This window comes from Vidua macroura, chromosome 3 (genome assembly GCF_024509145.1).
Source record: "Vidua macroura isolate BioBank_ID:100142 chromosome 3, ASM2450914v1, whole genome shotgun sequence".
Classification (NCBI taxonomy): Eukaryota; Metazoa; Chordata; class Aves; order Passeriformes; family Viduidae; genus Vidua; species Vidua macroura.
This window is the reverse complement of record NC_071573.1, coordinates 39647398-39673032: the sequence shown is the minus strand read 5'-3', so window position 1 is coordinate 39673032 and position 25635 is coordinate 39647398. Positions and strand designations below refer to the sequence as shown.

At 43.5% G+C, this 25635-nt stretch overlaps 2 protein-coding genes across 8 annotated transcripts in view; one reads left to right on the top strand and one right to left on the bottom strand.

The window, feature by feature from the left end:
- Positions 1–622: 622 nt before the first annotated feature.
- Positions 623–10235, bottom strand: CRNKL1 (crooked neck pre-mRNA splicing factor 1). 2 transcript variants are annotated; one of them, XM_053973938.1, is made up of 14 exons: positions 10074–10230; positions 9751–9903; positions 9043–9134; positions 8784–8942; positions 8262–8428; positions 7577–7755; positions 6780–6950; positions 5939–6130; positions 5209–5268; positions 4009–4089; positions 2236–2475; positions 1871–1972; positions 1076–1324; positions 623–875 (listed from the first exon to the last, which is right to left on the bottom strand). In XM_053973938.1, the coding sequence occupies exons 1-14, from the start codon at positions 10119–10121 to the stop codon at positions 708–710; spliced, it is 2061 nt and encodes a 686-aa protein (XP_053829913.1). In that variant the 5' UTR covers positions 10122–10230; the 3' UTR covers positions 623–707. The 2 variants fall into 2 exon arrangements, 1 of the variants encoding a protein (XP_053829913.1); XR_008436389.1 differs by having other exon boundaries at positions 786–875; positions 2236–2432; positions 10074–10235.
- Positions 10236–10249: 14 nt separating this feature from the next.
- The window catches only part of CFAP61 (cilia and flagella associated protein 61), a 91993-nt gene continuing 76607 nt past the window's right edge, over positions 10250–25635 (top strand). For 3 of the 6 annotated variants that reach the window (XM_053973935.1, XM_053973931.1, XM_053973937.1), the window contains exons 1-9: positions 10250–10371; positions 11767–11950; positions 12281–12436; positions 13072–13222; positions 15221–15297; positions 15695–15762; positions 16798–16939; positions 20773–20905; positions 22746–22899. In XM_053973935.1, coding sequence (XP_053829910.1) covers positions 12294–12436; positions 13072–13222; positions 15221–15297; positions 15695–15762; positions 16798–16939; positions 20773–20905; positions 22746–22899 — 868 coding nt within the window. In that variant the 5' untranslated portion in view covers positions 10250–10371; positions 11767–11950; positions 12281–12293. Of the gene's footprint in view, positions 10372–10466; positions 10689–10840; positions 10899–11766; positions 11951–12280; positions 12437–13071; positions 13223–15220; positions 15298–15694; positions 15763–16797; positions 16940–20772; positions 20906–22745; positions 22900–25635 lie in introns of those variants that run through there. The other 3 variants (XM_053973933.1, XM_053973934.1, XM_053973932.1) reach the window with 3 other exon arrangements.

Here is a 25635-nt window from a genome sequence, read left to right as displayed (position 1 = left end):
TGCTCTGGTCGCGGCTGGACAGGCCAGATCTGGATGGGTCAGAGCGATGCCCAGCCCAGAGCAATGAAACAGCTCTCTGTGGGTGTCTGCCAGGACATGTTCAAACATGTTCAAACTTCCATGTTCAAACACAGACTGATTGTCCAGTACTGACGTCTACAGCTTTGTCCTCTAGGTCCTATTTCAGTGTACGTAACTTCTAATATTGTCTCCCCTTACAGTTTTCTGGGATAAAAACATCCTTCTTTGGACAGGAAGCTGACCAGGTTGTGGTCAACAGGGTTTTCTGTTTTCAGCTATTCTCACAATACTCTTATCGTTAACATAATTACTGGAGAATTCATTAGGGATGATGGTTGGAGACCTCTCCCTCACTCAAGGTCTGCTGCCCTGGCAGATTAATGTCTTTGAGCAGTGCTAGGATAGGCTGTGGGAGCCTTGGACAGGCCCTGTGCTGAAAATGAAGTCACCACCCGGTTCTCCCGTCACTGGTGACAGCTGCAGACCTCTGCACTGCTCCCAGGACCTCTCCTTTAACTGATGGACACCCGCAGGACTGTTAAAGGGAACCAACCCCAAGATGGTGCTTGTCTTCCACAAAAAATCTATCTCAAGTCAGTAATACTAAAACTCTCCAAATACATTTATTTATCACCAATGAAAATACTGTACAATGGGCCAAGAAAAGGGTGGGAAAAAGCAAGGTATTAAGTCTGGCTTTCATCAATGTCCTTATCAGGATCCATGGCTGCAGCTTCGTTCTCCTGCTGCTGTTTCTTCCAGAGCTTTGCCATAGCCAGGAGTTTGAGGTTGGGTTGATTGGCAGTGTCTTCTGGAAAAATGTAATCATAGTACTCCTCCCATCCAGCATCAGACTAGAGAGAAAAATACCACAAAGTGAGTTTAATTTGCACGTTAACATTGGCTATTAGGAGGTGCTTCTAATATGAAAGTGAAATTAGAGAAATAATAGAAAATTAAAGCCCATGTTTGCCATGCCCTGCCCAGCAGCTGACTCCATAAAGCACAAAGGCACCGAGGGCTCACAGCCACTAGTGCCATAATTTTTCCTTACCCCATCTTCGGCTTGCAGCTTTCTCCTCTTCTTTATTTTCTCAGGCATCAGTTTATCTATCCTCTCCTTAGCGGCATCGGTGCCAAACTCATCCTCGAAGCTCCTCCAGGACTCAAGCAGCATGACCCTCTCTTCCTTCTCCTCGCAGCTGCGCATGGCCTTGTTGGCCTCCTCATAGATCTGCCGGCAGCGCTGCAGCCGGTCCTCCTGCCCTGCTGACAGCTCGAACTGTGCCAGGCTGATCCACACCTGTGGGCACAGCACACAAACTCCAGCTCCAGCCTCCACTCTGCACCACCACAGCCAGAGCAGAGGTTAAAAACAACAAAGCAGAAAAAAAAAAAAAAAAAAAAAAAAAAAAAAAAGCAAACATCAACGCCAGCAGGTGCCCAGAAAATCAGGTTTTTTCACACGAGTGAAAAAAGGACACACTGCAGCAGGACACAAGATCCACGTAAGGCATGTGGATCAATTTCTTGTGGCTGTTTCAAGTCATGAGAAATCTGTGTGAATTTTGTCAATGACAGCACCAAGCGACACTGGAAAATCAGAGTTTTCCTTGCAATGTTTTAGCAACCAAGATCCCAAAGCTGCTCAGCAAAGAGGGCTGCTTGGAAAAGCTTCTTTCACCTGAGAAAGCCCTGTTATTGTATGGAATTCAGGAACTTCCCTCCCCCCATTCAGAGCACAGGCATGGGCCTGAACCTGGGCTGATCTGAGCCAAGGCAGCTCAGGCTTTCCCTGCCCACAGGCCAAGCTCAGGGCTGGCTCTGTGTCCTGGGTGCCCATACACACCTTGACGTGCTGTGTGCGCTGCAGCAACCGCCGGTAAAGGTTCCTGGTTTTCTCGTACTCCTCTTGCTCAATCTCAAAGTCAATGTAGGATTTCCAAAGCACCTGCAACAGAGAAGCCTCTCATCATGTCCATTCCAGGCACATTGGGAGGGCAAAAGAACAGATAAAGGTAAAATTTCCCTAAGAAAAGGTTCAGGGATGAGGGTGTTTGGCAGCATGGGCTGGGATTAGGGCTGAGCAGCACCAAACCTGATGCCCCATCAACCACTCAGCTTTCACTTCATGTTTCATCTCCTGGATTATTTACATGTTCATCAGCCACACTGTGCAATAAATATCTTAAAATCAGTCCCCTCCCTGCTAACCTCTGGCATGTCCAGCCGGGGCTGGCCGATAGCCAGCTCGTAGATTGCCCGGGCACGGTCGATGTCGCCAAGGATGGTCTCCAGCTCAGCAAACTTAATCCAGGATGTGCAGTTTTCTGGTGCAAACTCCAGGAATTTTTCATACAACTTTCGGCAACGGTCAAATTCACGCAACTGTAACTCCAGCTCAATGTAACCTTTAAACAGTTTGTTTTTTGGACATTTACCTATGGATGTCCCCTGTTGTGCAAAAAATCCCAAAAACCAAGCCTTTAGTGATTTTGCAGGAAAATAAACCCCCACTCGATTTTCTAAGTGTTTGAACTACAACTCGTTTTTTTAGACCATTTATTCAGCTTGCTCAGGGGCAGTAGTAAATTCAACCAGTGTTTGCAGAACAAATGTGCATCCATGAACACCAACAGCCTGGGAAGCAGAAGACATCCGTCACTTGTCATTCTTTTACAGAATGTGGGCTCCCCATGGAGTGTGAGTGGAACCCACCCTGGTTCATCAGCTGAGCACCTGAAGGAAGCACAGTACCAGTCTGTACCAGCCTGCCGGGTAAGCAGTTCCCAAGCATCTCATAAAACAAATGATACCAAACGAACTGTGGCCCCACACTGTTCCTCCTGGCACAGAGAATGGCTGCCCACCCCTGCCTGGTGGCTGGCAGCAATGGACAGGTGGAGAATAAGGCCTTTACAAAGTACTTTGTTTCTATACGCCTCAATCTCTGAAGAAAGCTGTCTGTCCTGAGCCAAGCTGTGAGAGGCAATTCTGGATTCTTAGTCTGGGAAACTCTTAAAACAACTGTTAAGAATGGGCATACCTGAGACAGGCTGTAGTGAACTTGGCCTTGGAGTCACTTCTACAGACAAGTATTGTTTACTAAGCAATGTGGCTTCTGCTCCCTCAAGCCAATGTGAGGTAATTTGAGATGGAATTCCCTTACCACAGTTCTCTTGCACAATGCTCCTACATGTTTAGTACCTTGGAATTTATGAAAAAAGGAGGAAACCACCACTTGGGATTATCAGTTTGGTCACTGTTCTGGCCCTTTACAGATGTCACTGGGTATTTCAGAATATGCTCAGTTCTTCTCCATGTGCTCTCCATCACTGTTTGGGTGGAAACCCCATCAGTTTGCTCGTGAAAGTCAAACCACCTCAACTGCTACCAACACTGGCTTTCTCTCAAAATGCCTGATGCTACCCCTGAGCTTACTAAGAATATCTGAACTGAAAGGAAAGGAAGTTTTTCATTTCAAAAGATGCCATTTCTTGCTGCCCCATCACACCCTGCTGTCCCCTTGTGCTGACATTCAGAGTGTACCTGCTCAGCCTGCTCCTGAGCCTGCCTGAAGTCCCAGCGATTGCTTCTGTCAGCAGTTGGGACTGGCACAAAGTTTGGCAGGTCCTAATTTCCTAGAGGCAAACTTCCATTCATCTACAAGGCTTTTTAAAACACTATTGTTAGAACAAATATCACTGTAAGCCATCAGCAACAGCTAAGAACTTGTAAGAACACTGAGCTGATGTGGGTGCTCTGCATTCATAGGAGTGCTTTGTCGTTTCTGCCCGGGGCTAATTAATCAGAACAAGCTACATTTCTTTTTAAATCATACATGACATTAAATGTTGGCCTCTGCAGACTTTTTGGATGCTTTATTTTAAGTGGATTAAATCAGCAACTTAAAAAAGACAATCTTTTAATGCCATTCCTGTGTTACTATTAGTTAGTGAAGTCAATTATGGCTCTGACAAAGCTTACCAAAGCCCTTCTGGCAAGGGGGAGGTTTTTCTGGCGAATTTCAAACTGTGCATACAGCAGCCACATTTTAGCAAATGTAAACTGGAAGAAAAAGAACAAAGTGCTATTTAGGCTGGAAAGTCAGTGTGTAATACTGTACACATTGCTAAAAAAAAATAAGCATTCTGTCTATACAAGATATGACTGCTACTGCAGGTAATCTCATTTGATCTCAGTGTTTTCCTGCTGAAAGGTTTAGAGTTCATTATCTAAAACAGCCTCTACAACAGGACAATATATTGGGGTGAAAGCAAAAATGGCCAGGACAGAAGTCTTTTAAACCGCAGAAAATAGTTTTTAAACCAATCATCAACTGGCAAGACATCAGCTATTGCTGAATCAATTAATAGCTAATCAGCTCCTAATAACTAGAGATTAATCTGACACGCAGATGACACAATAAATGACAAACTAGAAAAATAACATGAACGAGGATTTTCTGACATTCCAAGACAATGCAGTTGTAAGGGTTTCGCCACATAGATATTTTAGTTAAAGTTCACAGGCAAAAAAAAAACCCACAAAACCTCAATCAATCAGCCTTGAAGACCGATTGTAATGGGGAAGACAGACCTGAAAGCTGTTTTGTCAAACGTAGCTGCCTCAGGGGTGGTGACCATGGAGGCCACTGGATGCTATAAAAGGTGTTAACACAGTTAAGCAGAGCCTCAAGTGCCCTACAGAGACTGCAAGAGACTGGGCTGTGAGCAGCTGCAAACGATCCGGCCTGTGAGCAGCTGCAAACGATCCGGCCTGAGGAGGAATGCAAGCAAGCAAAATCTAAATGGTCTTCCCTATTTGCTGACTATGTGCAATTTCATCTTCTTACGGTTTGCTTAGCAACTACTTAGTAATTTGAAAATACTGGAAAAACCCTTGTGTCTCACATGTAGGAGGGAATCCTGACACCAGTGCTTGCCCTGCAGCTTCCCTCTGTGATGCAAATTACAGACATCTTGCACTCTAGCTGGAAAACCATTTTTGAACGTGGACGTTTTGAGAAACTGGAAGGGATACTTGAAGTTTTAAGCAAAGTCTCGATGAACCCACTAGCAGCCATTTGGAGCTGCTTACACCCCTGAATGTAGTGGGGGAAGAGAAAGGATCTTATCTAGAGCATTTTAACCCAAAACTCAAGCCAAACTGATGGAGGAGCCATACCTTCTTGTGGGGCAGGAGCTCAAGGCATGCCTGGTACACCTGTCTGGTTCGCTCTGCATCCTGTAAGAACAGGCATTATGTAAAACACTTTATTTACTGCTGAGATTATGCTGAATTTGAATCTTGCACAAACTGCAAAACCGCAGAACAGTATCTAAGTCAAGCCGGTTACAATCAGCAATGCTTATCTACTTAGCGTGCACAATTCAAAGGTGGTAGCTTCTGAATCATCAAGACTTCACCTTTTCAAAGCAAGGTTCAGTGCTAGGAAGCAGACAAAAAAGAAGGAGCATCCGGGTTGTGGGAGGAAAAATAAGTCTTTTCCTTTAACAGACACTGAACAGGTGTCTGTTACTCAGAGCAGCTCTAATGTTCCAATAAATACTTGCACAGCCTCAAAGGTCACAATGACGACAACCCGGCTGCTTCACAAACATTTTTTTTTAACTATAAAACTCTTTCACAAGTTCAGGTAACAGTCTGCCATGGGCAGTTCAGCCAGGGCCACCAGAAATACCCACTCCTGCTTTTTTTATCAGTGTGTTTCAGAATGAATTGGGGTAAAACGAGTTTGTTTTTTTCCCTCCCTTATGCACAGGAGGGAAAACTGGAAGAGGAAAAAGTCTCTGTATTTAAATAATCAGAGAATACTTAGTTCTTGGTTTTCCTATTAAAATATCAGCAGCTATTTACTATACAAAAAGGGAAACCCCGAATTCTCACTACTTGCCTTTGCTTCCAGCTCCTCATAGAGTGCATAGTTAACCCAGAGGTAGATGTATCTCTTCCAGTGGCGTTTCTCCTGGATGGGGGGCACGTTGGCGATGGCTCTCTCATATACCTCCCGCACGGTCTCGGCTTCTGTGTCGCTCTCCACCAGCCGCAGGTAGTCGAACCATGCATCATAGTTGTGGGGGTTTGCCTTCCAGAGACAGGGGAGCAGGGCAACAACAAACAAACTGTAGTCACTAAAACTAACAGAGCCTCATCCTTAGTCAGAATTTCTCCTTTAAAACAGATTACTGGAATATTTACTGTGCTTGGGGATGGTTATGGTAGAGCTTTTAGGTTATAAGTGACTTTTCTTTAAATTTTGTTTTTATTTTGCCCTCAGCATTGTCTCAATGAAGGCAGTCCAAGTAAAGTGTGAGAAGGGACGAGGAGTGATGAAATGTGCGGTGTGGACTGAACAGCAGACAGGTGTGGCACAGGTGTTTTCTCACAAAAAGGTATTTATGCCCAGGTGAGGTGTCCTGTAATGGCTATTCCCTAAGTAGCAACTACAAGCTAAACTGCATTATCCTTAAGGGTACCAAGCCTTGAGTTCAATCCCAAACCCTCACCTGCACAATCTAGATTAGAAAGCAGAAACAAAAAAGCAATGAATGCAGACATTATTCTCTTCCCCAGGGATGGAATTCTGTCTCTAAAATAAACATTCCCTTGGTGTTTTTTCGGACTGACTTTCAAGGGTAACTTGAAACTCATCAGCCTTGATATCACAAAATACTTGGGTCCCTTAAGCACCAGCTGGCTGTACAGTGAACCTGAAGGGTACCTGTCCCACATACCTTCACCTCCTCCTCATACTGGAATCTCCTCTTGCTGACAATGATGTCCTCAATTCCCCTCCTGTCTCCAAACTTCTTCTCAAAGACGGTATAATTCTTGAAGAGATTCTGGGCATCCTGCTTTGGAATTCTATCCAAGGCATACTTGTAGATAACCCTCACTCTTTCAAACTGAAAATATTAAATATCATTTGAAAAATATTTACAAAGCAATTTATGTCCTCCCTGACAGTTTTTCAACAAGCTTTCGGCAATATTTAATAGAACACAGAACTGTGGGACATCCCAATGTAAGCAATTGTTTTAGAACAGGACTAACACAGATCTCCCTGAAGAGTAAACTTTGAGGGGGAAAAAATAAACCTGAAAATGCCAGCCCCCATCATCTCTTATTCATTTACAGGTTTAGAATATTTAAACCAATTCAAGAGGTTGTGGTTTGGAGTTCACAGAATGTCTTCAATTTCCTAACAACCTGGGAAACTTATAGCCTCTACATCTAGACCAATCCAGTTTTCTATCATGTAGGCCCATAACCTCTCAGAACCACTCCAGTCTGAGGATGCATGTTTGAGCCAATGCTGTTGGTCTTGGGCTTGGCAGATCTCCCTTAGAGCACATTTTATTGATGGCACCAAAAGGCAAGTAGAGGTGAGCAAAAAACTGTCTCCCTAACTCAAATTACAGTCACGAGGTGCTGGGAACTGCAAGAATTGCAGTGAATGTTAAATGCCTTTAGTTTGATATTCAAGGAGAAACACTGGCATGACTCAGATGCATTATCAAGAAAATCTTACTTCTTTCTGGTTCTCCTCAAACTTAGCAAACGCCACATACAAGTGCTCATCCATGTGCTCCTCCCCGAAGAACTCCACTGCCCTCTCATACACCTTCCTGGCGTGGGCAAAGTAGCTGTGCTTCTCCTCGAAGCGCGCGTACTTGATCCAGTTCTTCACGTCGGGGTGAACAAGGACAAGTACAGCTCTTGTTAAAGAAACAGTGCTGGCTGAGTGGCACATCCCCAGCTGTGTTCTTCCCAGGGACTACTGGGTCAAGGACTACATCAAACATCTCCCAGGATGGTACACGTGGGGAACAATAAATGCAGCTAGGAAGAAGACGCTGACAGGTATAAGCATGCATAGGTTTTGTGCCTTACTGTAAACTTAAAAAGGGATAAGGATCAGGGAAAATCTGAGGAGAAACCTGAAACAAACAATGGCTACAAAAGAGCTGGGTACATGAGCAGTGCAGTTAAACAGACACTGTTGTGGAAGGACCTGCAGCCACTGCACTGAATCTGGAGGCTTTCCCTAAACATGCTTTTAACACCTCCTGCTGGCTCCCAGGGTGCTGGCTGATTCCCAGCACACCACAGTGAAGAGGAGTACAGGGACGTTGCTGGACATGGAATATTTGGGAAGGAAATAAAGAATGGAGACCTTAACCCAGGCAGGAGTCACAAGGCTCTGGAAAGGATATATCTCTCATAAATGCTTCGTGCTCTGTCCACTTCCTTGTATCTGAGCTCAAAGTTGATGTAGGAATGCCAGGCTTGCTCCTCTGGCTGCCACTCCATCCACCGTTCAAACACCTGGCGTGACCCAGCGACATTCCCCAGCATCTCCTCCATGTACGTGTACTTGTACCTGGAGAAAGGAGATTGAGTTTCTGCAATCACATGGTGAACACGTTCATTCAGGGATTTCTGGAGTGTTTCCTAAGAGTATCCCTGAGCTCCCCTCACCTATTTCTTCCCACCCTAGAAATGTCTGTAAGCACAGCAGTGACTGGCAGCATCCAGTCACACAAATATCCTTCTCTCCCAAGGCTCTTGCCACTTAAAAAGTACAAAACCTTTCCAAAACTTCAGCCTTCCTCCATTTTTTTTCAGACTAGCCTGAAGACTTAGAGAAGCAGGATAATCTGCATAACCCCAGAACAGCCAAATACTGTGGGGGGTGTTTGGGGCTAGAAGGGGATCTCACTGCTCAGCCACCATACCAGAACTGGTTAACCCTGGGCAGGGTGGTGATGGCCCGGTCCCAGATGTTCCGGGCGTGGTTGACCTGGCGGTTCTTCATCTCCATCTCGGCATATTTCAGCCAGAGGGTGACGTTCCTGTAGTCCACATCCAGGGCACGCTCGTAAATGGAACGGGCTCTGGAAAACATGAGTACAGGGCAGGTAAAATGTGCCTCCTAGACTTTGGTGTGTGTTTAAAAACGCTTGTAAGAGATGCCTACAGCTCCATCATTGTTACCTCTGTATTTCCTTCAGGCTTTCCTCCCATTGTGCGTACTTTATCCAGTTACTGATAACAGTCCTGTTCTTTCTTATGTTATCTTCAAAAGTCTGAGGAGAAAATTATATCTGTAAGTCAGAAATCCTTCTTGCAGACAATTTGCATCAAAAATGGCTTAGGGGGTATTATAATAACCATCAGGAATATGCTTGCTTTGCTTAGGTACTTTCAAAGCAAAAAGCCAAGCAAAACCATGGGTAAATCTGCACAAGCAAAGCAATTCTTTCAAAAGAAGATTTATAACTCAGCATTACTGTAATGTTATTTACTTTCTTTGTTCATGTTTTTATACTGGCTGGCCAGATACTGCTGGTAACGAAGAAAACATCTATTAATTGTGTAAAAAATTACCCTTTCAGTGTTCTGAACACAGGCACAGGGGAGATGTTGCTTGCTACCAGATTTTGTCAAGCAATACATCTGTAAATTGCAGATTCTGGTAAAGAGTAGCATGAAAAAAGGTTTTAAAGAATTGGTGTCCAACTGGAAAGTCCACAAGGAATACGGACTACATCTTGTTTAAGTTAAAACCAGTGGAATTTTAGTGCTTTATGTGAGTGTCAAGATTAAACCAGTTGTTTTTTTTTTGTTTTTTTTTTTTTTTTTGGGTTTTTTTTTTTTTTGTTTGTTTGTTTTTTTGGGTTTTTTTTTTTTTTTTGACTGTACCTTCCTCTTCCGGAGTTTATAGTCATTTAGCTCTTCAACATCTGTGATCTTCTGCTGCGGAGGCGGTGGGAGAAGCTCGAGTTCCCTCTCCTTTGCCTCTCTCAGAAGCTGCTCTGCTGTGATCTGAACTTCGGCGGGTGCCTTGTTTTTCACCTGCAAGGCAAGTACAAAGGGGTCCCGGCTCACATTTGCTAACGCAGCACCGACACGATCAATTTCCTCCGCGCCTCGCTAAGCGCGGAGCCCGCCGCGACGCGACGGCCCGAAGCGAGTGGGGATCGAGGGGTCCCGGGGGGGTCCCCGCCGCCCTCCCTGCCACCCACCTTCGCCACTTTGGGGATGCGTTGCTTCCCAGCCGCCGTAGACGCCATTTTTCCGCCGCTGCGCGCGCGGGCCCCGCCCCGGCACCCCTGACCTCACGCAGCACCGCCCGAGCGTCGTTGCCGCGGTAACGGCGACGCGTTCCGGGCGGCGGGGGCGGGGCGGTGGGACTGTCCATTCCGTCCGTGGGACCGTCTGTTCGTTCTGTCTCGTCCGTGGGCTCAGCTGTTCCATCTGTCCCGTCTTTCCTGTCCTTGGGACACTCTGTGGCCGCTTCACTCTGCGCCGGGGACAGGGCAGGTGAGTGCCCGGCGCTGTGCCCGTGCGATGTACGCGCTCGGCGGGTTGCCCCCTGGCGGCTCGGCGGTGGGGATCTGTCCGCGTGCGTAGGTGTGGCCCGCGTGCCTGAGGGGGTCGTTCGCGCCCGGGGGTCCGTGAGGCCGCCTCGGGGGTGTGTCCATGGACAGCGCGGGTGTCCAGCCTCGGTGTCCAGCCCCCGCCCTACCCCGCGGTACCGCCCCGGGCCCGGTCCGGCCCCGCCCCGCCCCGCGCCACCGGGGGTGCCCCTCGAGAGCCACTAGCAGCAGCCTTCCACAGCTCTTCGCAGCCCTCCCGAGGTATGTGTGCGTTCTGGGCTACAAACACCAAAAAAACCGCGTGGCGTCTTACTCATGCTTTTAGAGAGCGTTTGTGTGAGGAGGTGGGAGGGAACTGATCTGAGTTCGGGAGGGGAACGCCCTCCTCTTCTTGTTCTGCTGATTGTCTCTAGGATCCTGCTCCGTGGGACGAGTGCAGGAGTTACTGTAAGAACAGCGCATTTCCTTATGGTAAATTTTTCCTGTGAAAATGCTGCTTTCTCTGACTGCGGGAGCGTTTAGGGGAGCTGGTGGAGATGCGTGTGTATATATATATATATTTTTTTTTTTTTTTTTTTTGCGTGAAGTTAAACAATTGACTGAAAATGTGGCAAACAATTTTCCTCAACTGAAGTTATCTTAGTGCGCTAAACCTCAGCCGATGAATGGCCCTTTAAATTTCGTGTTAGCTTTCATTTTTTAAATTGACGCATGTTTCCAAAGGATGTGTTCCTTCAGGTTAATTTCAGGACCCGCGCTGGCGCTGGAATGTCTTGTTTGTCTGTGAAAGATGTAGGAGTGCATGTGACTCTCTCTGTATTTAAAAGGTGTGAAAATCTGCATTTCTTTTGGTTTTTCATTTTAGTTGGGAATTGCGGTGCCTGATAACTGAGCATCACATTTGCATTTGGAGTCACTGTTGGAAGTGGCTGTTGTGTTTGGCAGAGTGGTGAAATTGCTCTGTGGTCTAGGTGTGTTGGTTTAGGCTTTTTTTTTTTTTCTTTTTTCTAGTTAGTACTGCTATATTTTGCACATATATTTAAGAAATTGCGGGAAGCCATTGTTTGGTCGCTTTATTTCACGTGCTTGATTGTTGGCTGGGTCACAGCAGGCTGCAGTACTGAGCGGAGATACACAACTAAAGGGTGTTAGACACGAGGGGATGGTCACAGGTGGTTTGAGGATCTGATGCCCCGTGTATTCTAAAATTGCCGGGCGGATCAACATATCATCTGTGCCTGGCACATTTTCTCAATGAGGAACAAAACAAAAATAAAAAAAAAAAAAAAAAAAAAAAAAAAAAAAAAAAAAAAAAAAAATTTTTTTTTTTTCTGCGTAGGAAAGCAGTACAACTTTGAATAGCCTTTAAGCCCTACTGTTGATCTCAAAAGAAATAAAAGAAATTCGAGGAGCAGTTTTGGACAAAATACAGTTAATTCACCTGAAGCTGCTGTTTAATCGGACATTGTGTACCTGGTTGTTTGCAGCTGTGTCTCCAGCCTGCTTCCCCTGACTGCCCACAGGTGAGCCTCCCGCTGAAGGTCTTCGAGTTTGAAGTTCTTGGTGATGAGCTGGTTAGCATGCAAATGAATAAATAGGAAAGCAGCTGTAGCCTATTAAAACAATTAATTTCCTCTGTAGGATCCAGACCATAAGAGTGATTGCCTGCCGCGTTTCAGATGCGCACTGGACAGGCAGTGCCTATCTGTCTGGTGGTATGCAGGAACCAGGCACCAAATCCACAGAAGCTGCCCCAATTTAGATTTGTTATGAAAACCCACCTGAAGTGCCTGTGTTGGGCAGGGGATGGCAATGGGACGGCTGGAGCCAGCAGTGTTTTCCTTGGTTCTCAGTGCAGCCTGTGGGATGGCCACAGTCACCTCATCAAGGGGAAATACAGATGTGGTCACTGCCAGAAGGACCGTGTCACGTGATGTCCCGGACATTATCAGCCTCTTCAGCCCTGTCACAGAAGACCTCTTTGGAAGGATTGATGTCACTTACCTTTTGTAAGTAATGGTGTTTTAGGTTGCCATCTTTCAGGAAATTACACTTAAAATGGCAGAAAACATTCTGAGCTTTGACATGGTGTGACATAATGATTTTTTGTGCTGTTTCTAAAAATGGAAAGAAAATCTACTTTCATGTCTGTCACATGCATGACTGCGCAAACCTGGGTCTCTGCCATGGTGGAGAAGGTTTAATTCTGTACTAGCTTCCTTTTGTAAAAGCTCAGAAGAAATGCTTTTGAAAAAAGCTATCAGCAGACAGGCTGTGTGACAGATACTGGTGGGTCACTTATGTTTTTCCCCCTTAATAGCAAAAATCCCGGATAACAGCTGTTTGGGGAAAAAGAGATGTGTGAAGAAACATACAAATGGAAGGGAATGTTTAAGTCTTGCATCTCAGATTTACTAATATGAGGATTTGAAAATCCACCTGAATTTTTATAATGTTAGAGCACAAATGTGTGGAACTGAAGTAACAATTCCAAGTTAGCATGTGGATGATGAAGTTTAATTGAGGCCTGATCCTGGGAACCCTCTTGAACATGGCTGCTTTTGCTCTTCCAGCAGGCTGAATTCACAGTCACTTTTCTATGTGGAGTTTGTTCAACTTGTGCAAAATTAAATTGTTTTCATAGAGAATTATCAAATCTTGCTTTGACACTCTGCAATGAGAAGAATGAGGTTATCGCTCATGCTGCCTTTCTGGACTATCCGAATTGGAATATTACCGATCAGGCTGAATGGGAACCATTCCTGCATGAAAACTACACTAACAATAAGTGCACTGTAAGTAAATTGTGTGATTTTAGTTGAGTTTTCATTTAAGGCTCAGGTATGGAAAATACACATGGGCGTCTACAATCTGTTTCCGGTAGATTTGAGGCTTTCAGGATATGGAAGGTGATGGAGTCCTTGTCAAGCCCTCGTGCTGACAAGGGAAACCTTAGTTCTGCAGTGAACTTGTTTGGTGCTGGTGGGGAGACAGCTGCTCTTTGCATGCTGGCAATTTTCACACGGGCTCCTTGGGCAAGCTTGTGACTTTCTGGTAGGATCTACAGAAAAGAAACAGGCCCTTACAAGTTTAGCACTCAAATGTTCCCCCATCACCAAGTCCAGCTGGGAACTAGACTGTGGGATTGTTGAGAAAATACAGAAAATATTAAGCCCCAAGCACTCATAAGGTGTGCAGCATGTGCCATAATAAGGTGCTGCAGTTATCTCTGGGCATTTTGTTCATCAGTTGCTTAGGGTCTTCTGTAATGTTAAGCAATGGCTTGGAGATAAACTGACAAAAACAGTGTTTGAAAATGTGTGCTCTTAAAGGAAACACCACCAGTACAGCCAAAAGGACAGCAGAAAGGACCTGTGATTTCCTTGTAATGGACTTTGTTTGTCCCTTGAGTGGCACTTTGTGGGCAGCCACTTCATTCGGGGTGCAACTGCTCTGGGGGTTCTGCTGTGCTGTGATCTCCCTCAGGCTGTCTGGTGGCTTTCTGGGATCTGGTGTAGGGGCCTACAGAGAAAAGACAAGAAAAATAAATTACTGTTCAGGACCAGTAGTGAAAAATACCTTGAAACATACAGGCAACATTCTATTTTTCTAGAATGGAGTTTATTTGCTAAAGGAGGTGTAGAAGATTTAGTGTTTTATGCTTCTGCATTGGCAGAAACTCTGAACGTTTTCTGGGGTATAACTTGATGAGATGTCATTGGTAAACTGTAGGTTAAATCCATTTAGGTGTGCTTTTCAAAACTGAGGTCATCTGAACATAGGAATTCTGTGAAGTATAGTTGACCTGTCTTTTTCCTAGAGTACAGGAATAATTTCAGGGTCTGAAGTGGGAGTTGACTTGTGCAGAAAGGAATAAGTGAAAATGCTGTACTGGATTGTCTGGTTACCAGCACTATTGGTGTCCTCTTGGACCTCAACAGTAATATAGTTTTATATTTCTTCCCTTTGTTTCTAAAAAAACAAACAAACTGCCTGATTTTTAGGGATGTCTTTAGATGTTTGTTTCAATAGCTTGTTGTCCTGATGTCAGTCCATGTACTGCAGCCTCTATTGAAATCATTCTTGCTCTTAAATTGCTGAAGTTTATTGGTGCCTCTAGCTATGGTGTTTTAATTGAATATTATACTATTCAGAAGATCTCAGGTTTTCCATTTAAAGTATTTTTATCTTCAGGCAGACCTTCACTGACTTGTAATTAATATGCTAGAGAACAGCTGATTTAATAGCCCTTGCCATTCCAGCACAGGGGTTTTCCATGTTTACTGGAGGTGCACAAGATAAAGGTGTCTGTTAGTCTGCCCTGTTTTTGCCTGGTATTTGTGTGTCTAATGATGTCATCTTAAAACAGGTAATTTTTCTTACTACCTTTAAAGAAAAAACACTTTAGGATTATGAGAAGCAGGTGAGCTTTTGGCTTGTGGTTTTTCTTTTAACCTTAAAAGAATGTCTTTGTCAGACACATGTTGAATGTTTAATGTGGTTGAATGTTGTTAGTCAAGAATGAATACTGTTCAATACGAAATGTACAGTGTATATTGCAGTCAAACAATAATAAACTGAGTAGAAAGAAAAAAATGTTGCAGAAGCACAAAATTATATAAAGCACTTTAATCACATAACTTTACCCACACATGCTTTGAAGTTACTTATGTATTTTGCTGCTCCTTGAATGCAGATCATGTATGTTGGAAATGTATATGTGTACTAATACTTGAGCTGATGGAATAAAAATGAGCTGCATGGTGTGTAGGCTTTCACTCCTTGTTTTGTAGCCTTTGAACACGCTCTTTGTGCATCTCTTTGTGGCAAAGGAAGATTATGCAGCTGGATGTTCCCAAGAAATTGTTAGGTGAGTAGTCTTGGGTAGTGAGGCACATGCCCTCTCCCGCTGTCAAATCACATTTGTCAAGTCAAGCAGTCTCATCCAGATGCCCCATCAAAGATCTGCCAGAAGAAGCCTGATATATTAAATATTTCACCACTGGGAAACTGCTATAAAATAGAGGATGTTTGAAATGTAAAGATTGGGAAATTTAAAAGAAATAAGGTATGAAAAACCAGTCAAATTACCCAGATAAATTTCACATATTGTTTGACAGAAATGTTTTAATTGTTGAGCCATGTGGACTTCTGAAGAAAGGTTAGAGACACTGGAGAAAAAAAAATTATCTATTAAAAAAGCTAGCTGCTGTCTGTCATTGATGGGTGTAATAATAAAAGACTGAATATGCTTGTTATTTGTCCAGGAGAGCTTTCATCTTACTACCAGAACTGCAGTTTATACTTCTCTTTATACCACCTGAGGAGAGGTTAGGTAAGAGCTTAAAACTCTTTTATTCTTGAAGTGAGAGCAATTAAGAACCTAGTTAGTATGCTCTGTGAGCTTGCTGTGGTGTTCTTTTTTTAGTACTGAGAATGGTTATCAGTTTCTAGACATGTGAAAAACATAATCTAAAAGTATCTTCTTATGAAGATCCCATGTGCAAGAGGTACCTGTGGTTCCATGCTCATTCCAGCAGCATTCAGCAGTCTGTCCATTCCCTGCAATCTTTAAATTTGCCAGAAACGGGACATCAGAAAGGAGTAAAGATCTCAAAAATCAATACCTACAAGTTTTGTGAAGATTTCTGGTTGAATAGAGCCAAGAGACTTGAAATGGATCACTTTCTCTTACTTATCCAAGCCAGTGCAGATTGGAAGAGGACACTCTGGTGAGACTCAGAGGGGCTGCTGGAGACATAGAAGGAAATTCAGATTATTTCTTCTAGAACAGAGGTACAAAGGTAGAGAATACACAGGTTAATCAGAGAACAGCACCAGATGTGGAATTTTGGTCCTGAATTCTGACTAATAAACTAAGCATGCACTTAAATTGAGCTGAAAAGGGAGCTGGAACATTTCTGATATGCTGGCATCTAGACATGTTGGTTCCAAGTCACACTAAAAGACTGTAGTGGTGTGTCAATTACAGAAAACAGGGCTTGAATTAAGGGTTCTGTCAAATCCACCATGGCAACCAAGGTTAGCTTTCCTTCAGCATTGTGAGTCCTGACAGAGATTCTCCATAGGCATAGAGAATTGGTTGTATTATTTTTATAGGGGTTGTTTTCTACCAATTTGTTTGCTTTGAAGCTTATTCAGGTTTGGAATGCTGGATTAATTAGATGACTTTGGTGACGATTCTTATATGTTTATGCTGCTGTCATTTCAGCCTCATTGCCTAACTTAAAAGACTTGGAGCATTTTACTATCTCTGGTTTAACTTTGAAACTCAGACAGTTTTTTTCCCCAGACAGTTTTGCTGATAATTTAAAACTTGCATAATGAAGTTTCTCTGTTGCCCCGACAGGTTTTAGTCATTCAGAGCTGGACATGGGGAATGTCTTTGAAAGGATCATGCCTGTTCCAGGCTCACCCATGGAGAGAGGTTTCACCTTGCTGGCATGCCCAAGGCATCGGTGTCACCCACAGCTGTATGTGCGCCAAGCAAGGTAATGCCACTCCTTGCTTCTGCTTCCCTGAGCACATCTGGCTGGGGTAAACTGAAGCATTTTCCTTCTTTGGTTTGCAGCATCAGTAGCTTCGCTTGGCTGCTCTGGTTTTCTGTGATAACCAAACTAGGTAGTTCTAGGATTATGCTGGTTTTGTTCTATTTCATCACAAGATCTATTTTTTTGAATGCTAGTTAGCTATGTAGGAAGACTATTTTTTGTCAGTGATGTTTATTCTGTGATCTGCTGGCTGAATTAGACTGCTGTTGCTACTCTTGGTTTTTCCTTACATGTGTGTTCTGCCTGTGCCAGTGTTGCATCCAGGACATGAGAAATGCCTAGTTTCTGACCCAGGGGCCTGGTGATTTTCCTGTTGTTGTTGCTGTGGAGATGGTTCCTTGTAGTGTGGTTGAAATAGAACATGTATCCATCAAATTTTGGGTTACTTGTTGTCCTCTTCACTGTGGGAAGACTGCTGGTAGGGCAATGTTTTATGAAGCAGTAGTTTGCTTTAACTCTTGATTTCTTCTGGAGTTCTTGCAGGTAGTAAATGTAAGTGTTGCTTTGTGGCTAGGTAGCAGAGTGGTGATTAAATTAGCATTTCTGATGCCTGTGGCAGAGACTGAAGTTTAGGGAGAAGTGTATTCCTTGGAGACTCTAGCACATGGTATGGATGTGGGGGGTCTGTACTTGCAGATGGTGATGCTATGCTGAGTGTGTCTGATTGGTAAAGCCACGCCATTTGTTTATGGGCTGATTTGCACTGCCAGCTTGGGCTGCATTCTGACAGAAGCCTGTCTCTCAGACATGTTTTATTGCACTTACGGAATTTTACCACATGGGTCTGAAGCAAATCTGCAGCTTGAACTCCTCCTATTGCTTGACTTTTGAGCATTTTAAGAAAAAGGCCTGAGGCCTGACCTTTGCCATTTCACATCCTCCTGCTGTAGCTCTGGATATTTCAGTATGTTAAAAATGTCTCTCATACTAACTCAATGTACAGTTGTTAGGCTTTTTGAGTGTTTCTTTTGAGTTGTCTCTCACCTATAACTAAGTGAATGGACTTTTATACAGAGAAGATATCAGCAGGTGAGTTAATGCCTGAAGATTAAAAGTCTTTCCATATGTCTTGGTTCCGACTATCATGTTTGTCTTATTTTTCAATTTAAGCTAATTTTTTTTTTGGTGGCCATTGGATATTGTCAATTGAAATGTTTTTTTGCATGACTGGAAATGTCAGGCCATAGCAATATTCCTGATAAGAGCTACCATCTTGTCTGGGATTTTGGTAGTTTGTTATAAAAAGTAAAAATGGCTTTAGCTTTGGTATTATTAGAAAATTAACTGGGAAACTGGTTTTCCTCTGAAATTACACAGTGATGATACAAAATTCACACTTCAGTGTGGTCTATCAGTTGGTAACAAGTAAGGCTAATTTCTGTTTGCAGAAGGAGTTCTGCCTTTCCTTTCCCTCTGCATTCACCTCTGTGCTTCACTGGCATCCATAGTAACAGTCAGTGGGAGCCCTTAGAGACTCCTCTGTGGATGTTGTCTGCAGCCACCTGCAACATGTTCTGGGGCAGTGGGAGGAGATTACCCTAATCTCTGTCCCCTCTTCCCCTGCTTACGGAGGGGGGGAAAAACAGCTGTAAACTGATACGTTGTTTAACCATCGATTTGGAAGTTACTCTCTGTCTGGCCTCTATAATGTGAGGCATCGCAGTGTGTCAGAATACAACCCACTAAGCTTTGATGTTTAATTTCTTGCTGGTGTCTTGTCTAGATCCTGACATTCTTGGGTTTGTGCCCTGTAGGCAAGAATCAAATTTGCAGCTCTGTGCTTGCACTCACAATAGAGGAATTTTGTGGCATTTTTGTATTGGAAAGCTTACTGGGATTTGGAGGGTTTCTTTACTTTCTTAAATATTGTGAAACTGGTGGAAGATACTAAAAGCAGAATAAACAAGTTAAAATGGTTGTGTTCCTACAGAGCAGTGTGCAGGGAGATGAATGGGTATGTGCAGAGGCCCATTGACTGTCATAGGGTCAGTCTTCAGGAATTACCATGTGCACCTTTGTGTGTGATCTTGTCCTGTGTCCCACAGAGCAGAATGACATGGGACACTTGGCACAATGTTACATTTGGAGGAGGTGTGTGTCTGTTACGGACTTCAAGAAATAACAGGGTTCAATTAGGATACAGTCTCCTTCTGTTACCCCTCTTTGGTTTTTTGAGGTTTGAGAGCTTATTAACAGATTTGCTGTACTAATTAATTGTGCTGAGGTGGTGATGTTCTGATAATAGAGAACCTCACTGCAGATTTTCCCTTGGGATACTTCCTGTGAAGGAGATGAGGGTAACCATTCTGGTTTGAAGGATAAGGAATGAGTTACTGTAAGTTTTTATGGAGTTTTCATTGTTGCTGGAGCTTCATTTTAGTTGAGGGGATAAAAAAAAGCAGAAACGAGATCAGAATCCAAGGGGTCCCTAGCCTTGGTTACAAAGACAGTCTTACCCAGAGGTCACATCCATTGTGGTGTGCAGGAGCATCAAAATCATCCAGAGACCCCTGACCGCCTCTCCTGTGCTGGAGTCAGGCAGTGCTTAGGAACTCAGACAGTGTTTGATACAACGAGAAACAGAACCTCTTTTGCCCAGCTGTGTTTTCTTTAAGGCTCCTTCCAAATCCTGACACATGTAAAGAGTAGCACTGAGAATCTGTTTATTGTTTCTGGGTTCCTGCCTGTGCAGAACCATGATCTCCAACTTACAGGTATCACATACAGGCACTTCCCTACCTGAGCAGTGGGACCCTGGAACACAACAGGAGTTTTCCCCAAAACCTCGGGAAACTCTCAAGTTCCTGGTTCTCCCTGCAGCAGCATGTTTGTGCATCCTTGGCAAGCGAGGGAAGCACCGCGGGCCGGTCCTGGTTCCCGTGCAGGAAAAGGAAGAGGTTTGTGCATCCTATGTTAAGCAAAGGAGCCGCTGCCCATGCCTGGCGGGGCCGCCGGGTGGCGGCAGAGACTGCGCGGGGCTCTGCCAGCCCCGGTGTCACTGCGTGGGGCCCGGAGCCGGGACGGGCTCGTCGGGACAGTCCAGCGCGAGTGTTTCTGGGGTGTTGGTGTGATAGCCGAGGTAGCCGCCTGCTCCTGGCCCAGAGCAGGGAGGGTTTCCCCTGCAGTTTGTTGCAGTTGTTCCTTCTGGCAGCCCAACACAGCCTCAGTTTTCTCTCTGCTGCTTTTGGTTGCACCACTCAATTCCAGCATTTTTCCAAATACAAGTGGCTTCATGTTATTGATAGCAGTTAAGTGTTAAAGCTGATTTGCCACCCACCTTTGTGCCATAGTCTCAACAGGGGTGACTGATGAATTCTACCACTGTTCGTGTAAAAGTGCTGGATTTCCTTATTCAGAGTTACATTGACCCTGTCTATAAATAGCAGTCTAGTGGGAAAGATTCTCTGTTGCCTGTTTAAATAAAAATCCGTGTAGGTTGGGACCTGTATGAGTGCTCCACTACAGGTGTGGTGAGGCAGGGAAATTTTGAGCTGGGATTCCCATATATTTTCTTAGAGCAAGAGAAGCATCTCCACTGAGCAGTGCAGATTTTGGTGGGTTCTGCTGGCTTTTGTGTGTGGTTGTCTCTCTGGTGCTGAGACTCCCACTTTAGTGTGCACTGGGAATGTGTCCTAGGTGAAGTGATTTGTGGGTGCAGGCTTTGGAACAAGTATTTGTAATATTTTTTCCATATGTTAATGTAGTAGAACAGAAGTATCAGGGCCTATTAATGGCAGAGCCTTAGGACATTACCTGATCTCTTTTTTTTGTAGGATGGAAGATTATGATGATCTCATGCTAATCTGGACACCTCAAAGTGAGACTCTGAAGGAAACCTATGGTGAATATCTTCTTGTTGATCTCATAGAACGTGAAGGTGAAGAAAATCAGGCAGCTGTTTGTGAGGTCAGTCTGCCATGACCTCTGGTTTTGTCTGATTATAGCCTTAATGATGTCCTGTGTGACAGCTCACTCTAACTCAGGGGATAAAATCAGCAGCCCACCTGTGAGAAGTAGAATTCATGCTCTATACCCACACAGTGAGTGCCCTTCTCAATGTAGTTTGTGTCTGTCCTCAGGAGTGATGTTTCCAGTTCAGAAATGGAGCAATAGTTCCCAGTTCTTGTGTAGATTATTTTCAGGTAATTTGGACAGACTGTCTTGGTGAAGCCATGTTGTCATTTTAGACATTTGCATCATAGGTAACCTGTTTTCATTCCCAGTGAAAGCTAATGTTGCATATGAAAATGAGCAGCCAGTAATCCTTTCACAGTTTCAAGTCCTGTAGATAATTTTTCTTTCTCTTGGGTCAAACAAATTTTTGCTGAAATGAAGACAATCCCAGCAATTAATTTAAATAAGAAAGGTAATAGTTATCCTGATGAAAATTCATGTTAAGTTTTTCATGTGTTGGTAATTGTGCATGGTAGTGCAAGCTGACAGGCAATAAACCTCCTTAATTCCTGAAACCTGCTTTTTGTGGCAAATGGTTTTATAAAATTGCAACATGTAATCACTGGCATTGGGAGCCAAATGGGAAACAATGCACCATTAGTGTAATGGCACATTGCAGAGGGCTGTTGCTATAAATAAGACATTCCAGTGGCATGTTTGGAGCTCAATGTGAGATCACCAAAAGGTGTTCCAAACCCCCAGTTTATCTCAGCTGCCCCTGCCATGGCAGGTTGAGAAAGCACCTCCACACAAATCATGATGGATGCCAACTTCCCCTGTGGAGAAGGAAGCTGGCAGCCTCTTTTTGCACATATGGTAGATGGATTGGTTAATCAGCCTCTGCTGAGCCTTGGGCCTGAAATTACACAGCAGCCAGGCAACTGTGGCACCCTGGCTTTGTTGGTTATGCAAACAAGGCAAACAAACAATCACTTGTTGTTTGAGGGCAGAAAAATTAAACGTCACACTTTTAAAAGTCTTTATTGATGTGCTGATGGCTTGATAAACCAGCTGTACAAATCCAGCATTTGAATTTTCATTAGGTTTATAAAGGCTTTCATTATGTGTATTGAGGAGGAAGGAAAAAGTGCTTTGATAATGTGTTTTACCAGAAAGTTGCATACATTACTAAAAATTTAAGAGCTTCCTTCTGCTAGACTTGTCCCAGGTTAAAGCCCATCACTTTCATGTTTGCCAGAACATTTAAGACTAGCTCTTGGATTTTTTTCAGAACACAGAAATATTTGGGGCTTACAAGTGCTGCAAATAATATGTAATGCATTAGGTACTCCTTATATTATACATAATTGATTTCTTGAGTTAATTTCTTAGGAGAATAAAATATACCCTTCAGTTTGAGCCCAATTTGGGTCCAAATCAGTGTCCAGTAATGAGCCAACTATTACAGCTAACTGGATGAAGGTTCTACTTCAACTGCACTGTAACTTTAAACTAAATGATATGTTTTTGGAAGTATATTGTGTATTTGCCATAACAAATGCTTTACTGAAACTCCAGGTCATTATTTGGCCTATATATATAAACTTAATACTCTTGTAAATCATAGCTAAAAAAAGAATTAGAACATCTACTGTAGAGGTCCTAGTACACATGTTACAAGGAAAAAATAAAAGAGGATCTTTAACTTTTGCTGAAATAGTTCCTTTATAGTTTTCCATTATGCACAGTCAGAGATGGAACATAAAAGTTGATATTTCGGAAAATTTTTGTTCAGGTTTTTTTGTCCTTTCCTAGAATGACAGACTCATGTGACATGGCTTTTGTCTTCCAGGTTGGTGGCATTGCAGTAGGATTCATGAGCTTATGTTCTGACGTGGACGTTTCCTTGTTTCAAGAATGTTTTGACTTAGGGCCTTTCCATGGACTCTGTAAACCACATCCTGAGGATATTCTCAAAGTGCCATGGAAGCCAAGCATTCAAGGAGGTATCTATATTCTAAAGTGCTAAATAAATTCAAGGTGTGTTTGTGTCTAGCTTCTGAGTAGGTTTTGCAGAAGGTTGGAAAAGGATAAATAGGTTTACTAGGAAGAAAACACAAATTAACATACCTGTTTTTGAAGTAGGATGCCTGGTGTTTTTTAATTGAGGAGGGGAATTTTGATAGTCCTCGTCAGAAGTGATTGTTGTTTGTGGGGAGCTGGCCTGTACCAACTACGGGATAAATGTGGGCTTGAAGTTTCAGAAAGCTGTTGTGTGGCGTATACTGTCTATCAGATACAGTTGTGCTGTTAAAGGAAGATATGATTGTAAAATCTGGTGGTGGAGTGAGGTCTGTTGGTAGCTGAGCAGCTGGCTGTGTCTGTTATATTGTCCTGTTGACTTACGTCATCTTTTTTCCTTGTGGTTCAGCTTCTGCTCTTTGCTTATTTTTTGCAGTCTCCTGTGTTACAAGATTTTGGGAGATCAGGGTCTATCTCTTTATTCTGCTTTTATATTGGGCCCAATACAGCAACGCATGTGCAAGCCACTTCCTGCGAGTGATAAAAACCAGTAGCACGAACATGTCACCTGTTTGTAGAACAGAAGTGTCATGTAAATGATTTACAATTGTTGTCTTTATTTTTCAGTGTCAAAGGTCATTTTGTGCAGAAGGGCAACATTTTGCTATCCACTAATTATCAGTAGTGGAATAAAACACCTCCACCACTAGGTTATGTATCTGCTTTTCTGAACACAAAGCAGCAGGCAAAAAAGGTAACCAGGGAGCTGCAGGGCTGTCACCAGCTGGTACCTCAAAGCCAGCCGTCACAGAACAGAAAAGGGAGAGATCCCCTTGTAGCTGCTGCTATGGACTTCCCCTCCCCTGCAAGAAAGCATCTTGCACATAGGAGATGGAAGAGCCTGCCTGTCTTCTGTTTGATCTTGTGCTCCTTCAGCTCCAGGAGTATTAGTTCAGAAGAGGTGACAGATGTGGATAGGAGGAGGAATGAGACTGAGGAGGCAGAGTGATCACTCAGGAGCTAGAGCCCAGTCCTGGGCTGTCTGCTCTGGGTGACCCTACTTGAGCAGAGTATTGCGCAAGGTGACCGACCACCAGGACTCTCTCCCAGCCTTACCCATCCCAGGGCTGTTCCTGGTTCTGGTGTCCTCTCTCATTCTCCAGAGCCTGCAAGCTGTAGGTCTGTGTTTTCTGGCAAATTCTGTGCTGCTGAGCTTTTCAGTGAGAATGTGGTTACAGGGTTTGACAATACAGCTATTACATGCTTTTTACCATTTAGGAAATCTATGGAACTTGTTCTAAATGTTAAAATCTAGCATAAGCAGCTGTGTTCTGTTCAGTTTCTTGAGACTCTGACATTTGAGTGCTTTTTAGAAATGTTTTAAGCAGCATGGTTAGCGGTTCTGTGAATCTATCTTCCTTCTTTTCTCTCGTCATTTAAAAACTTTATTAGTTTTGATGGTAGTTGCAGTATCCTGTGGGTTGCCTTCAGGTAAGACTTCTTAAAGTAGTAGTATCCCTTTATTTGGAACGACAAGGGCAGCTCTGGGGAAAAATAATTACTTGTAGACTTTCAGGTAGCTTGAGTGCAAATCATTAATGATTGTAGAGGTTTTGGCTTGCCAATTGTTCTATTTCCTGGCCAATACACAAATGATGTAGTGGGTCTAGTGCTGGCTAAGTGCCAGTGCACTTACTAGAATATATTTACTTATTTTATTGCTGTGAGATAAGCATTTGGAGAAGGAGGGCAAAACAGGCACAAACGCTAAAGGGTATAAAGAAAAGGCTATTAACAAAATTAAAAGAAAAATAATAAGAAAAAAACAGAATAAAACCTTCAGAACACTTTTCCTCCTCCCCACCTTTTTTCCTTTCCCACTGAAAACGTAAGAAGACAAAACTTAAAACAGTCATTCTTCAGTCTACTTAGGGAGAGGAATCTCTTTTGTTAGGCATGAAGACTTTGCCACAATAAACAGTTCTCTTGTGGCTTCAATGTCACAGTGAATCAGCTGCCCAGGAAAGCAAAAATCTGCTTGTGGTGTGAAAAGTCCCTCCCATACATTGCAGCTATCTCACAGCTGCTTTCATGGGCCATGTCAACTTATTAGGGTGCTATTTTAAGGATGAGCTGTTCTACCATAAAAACAGAAGTTCTTTTAATGCATCTCTGGGAACAGAGGTTTTCTATTACTACTTCTGGGGCAAAATTTCTCATCTCTGTCTGTTCAAGTTTCTTATTGGATTATAGTAACATCTATTTGCTTCAATACTGGTGCCTTGGCTTACAGTTGTGGTAGAACACTACATCCCCTTAATGCAATTCTATGAGTTAGAGGGGAAAAAGTATTTGATGTATCAATTATATTTTCTCTATAGCCTTACAAGAGGATTTCAGCCCAAGAATAAGTCATCTCCTCAATCTGCTCCCATCTAGAATTTTTCTAGATTCTTTTTTCACTGACCTCAGTCCCATGTTGTTGTCTCTGTGTCTTCACTCTTTCCTTTTCCTGATTCAGGAGAGAATTTGTGTTCGTAGGTTCGTTTGTTCTCAACCATTATCAATTGAAACAGTTTTTTATAGAGTTCTGCAGCACTGAAGGGTTGGTCTCATCCAGGCTCTGCATCGACGAAATTGCTTGCCATGCCTCCCGCTGCTGGTCACGTGGTCTCCCTTGGCACCATGCAAGTCGCGCTGGCTGCCAGCGCCACCCCTGT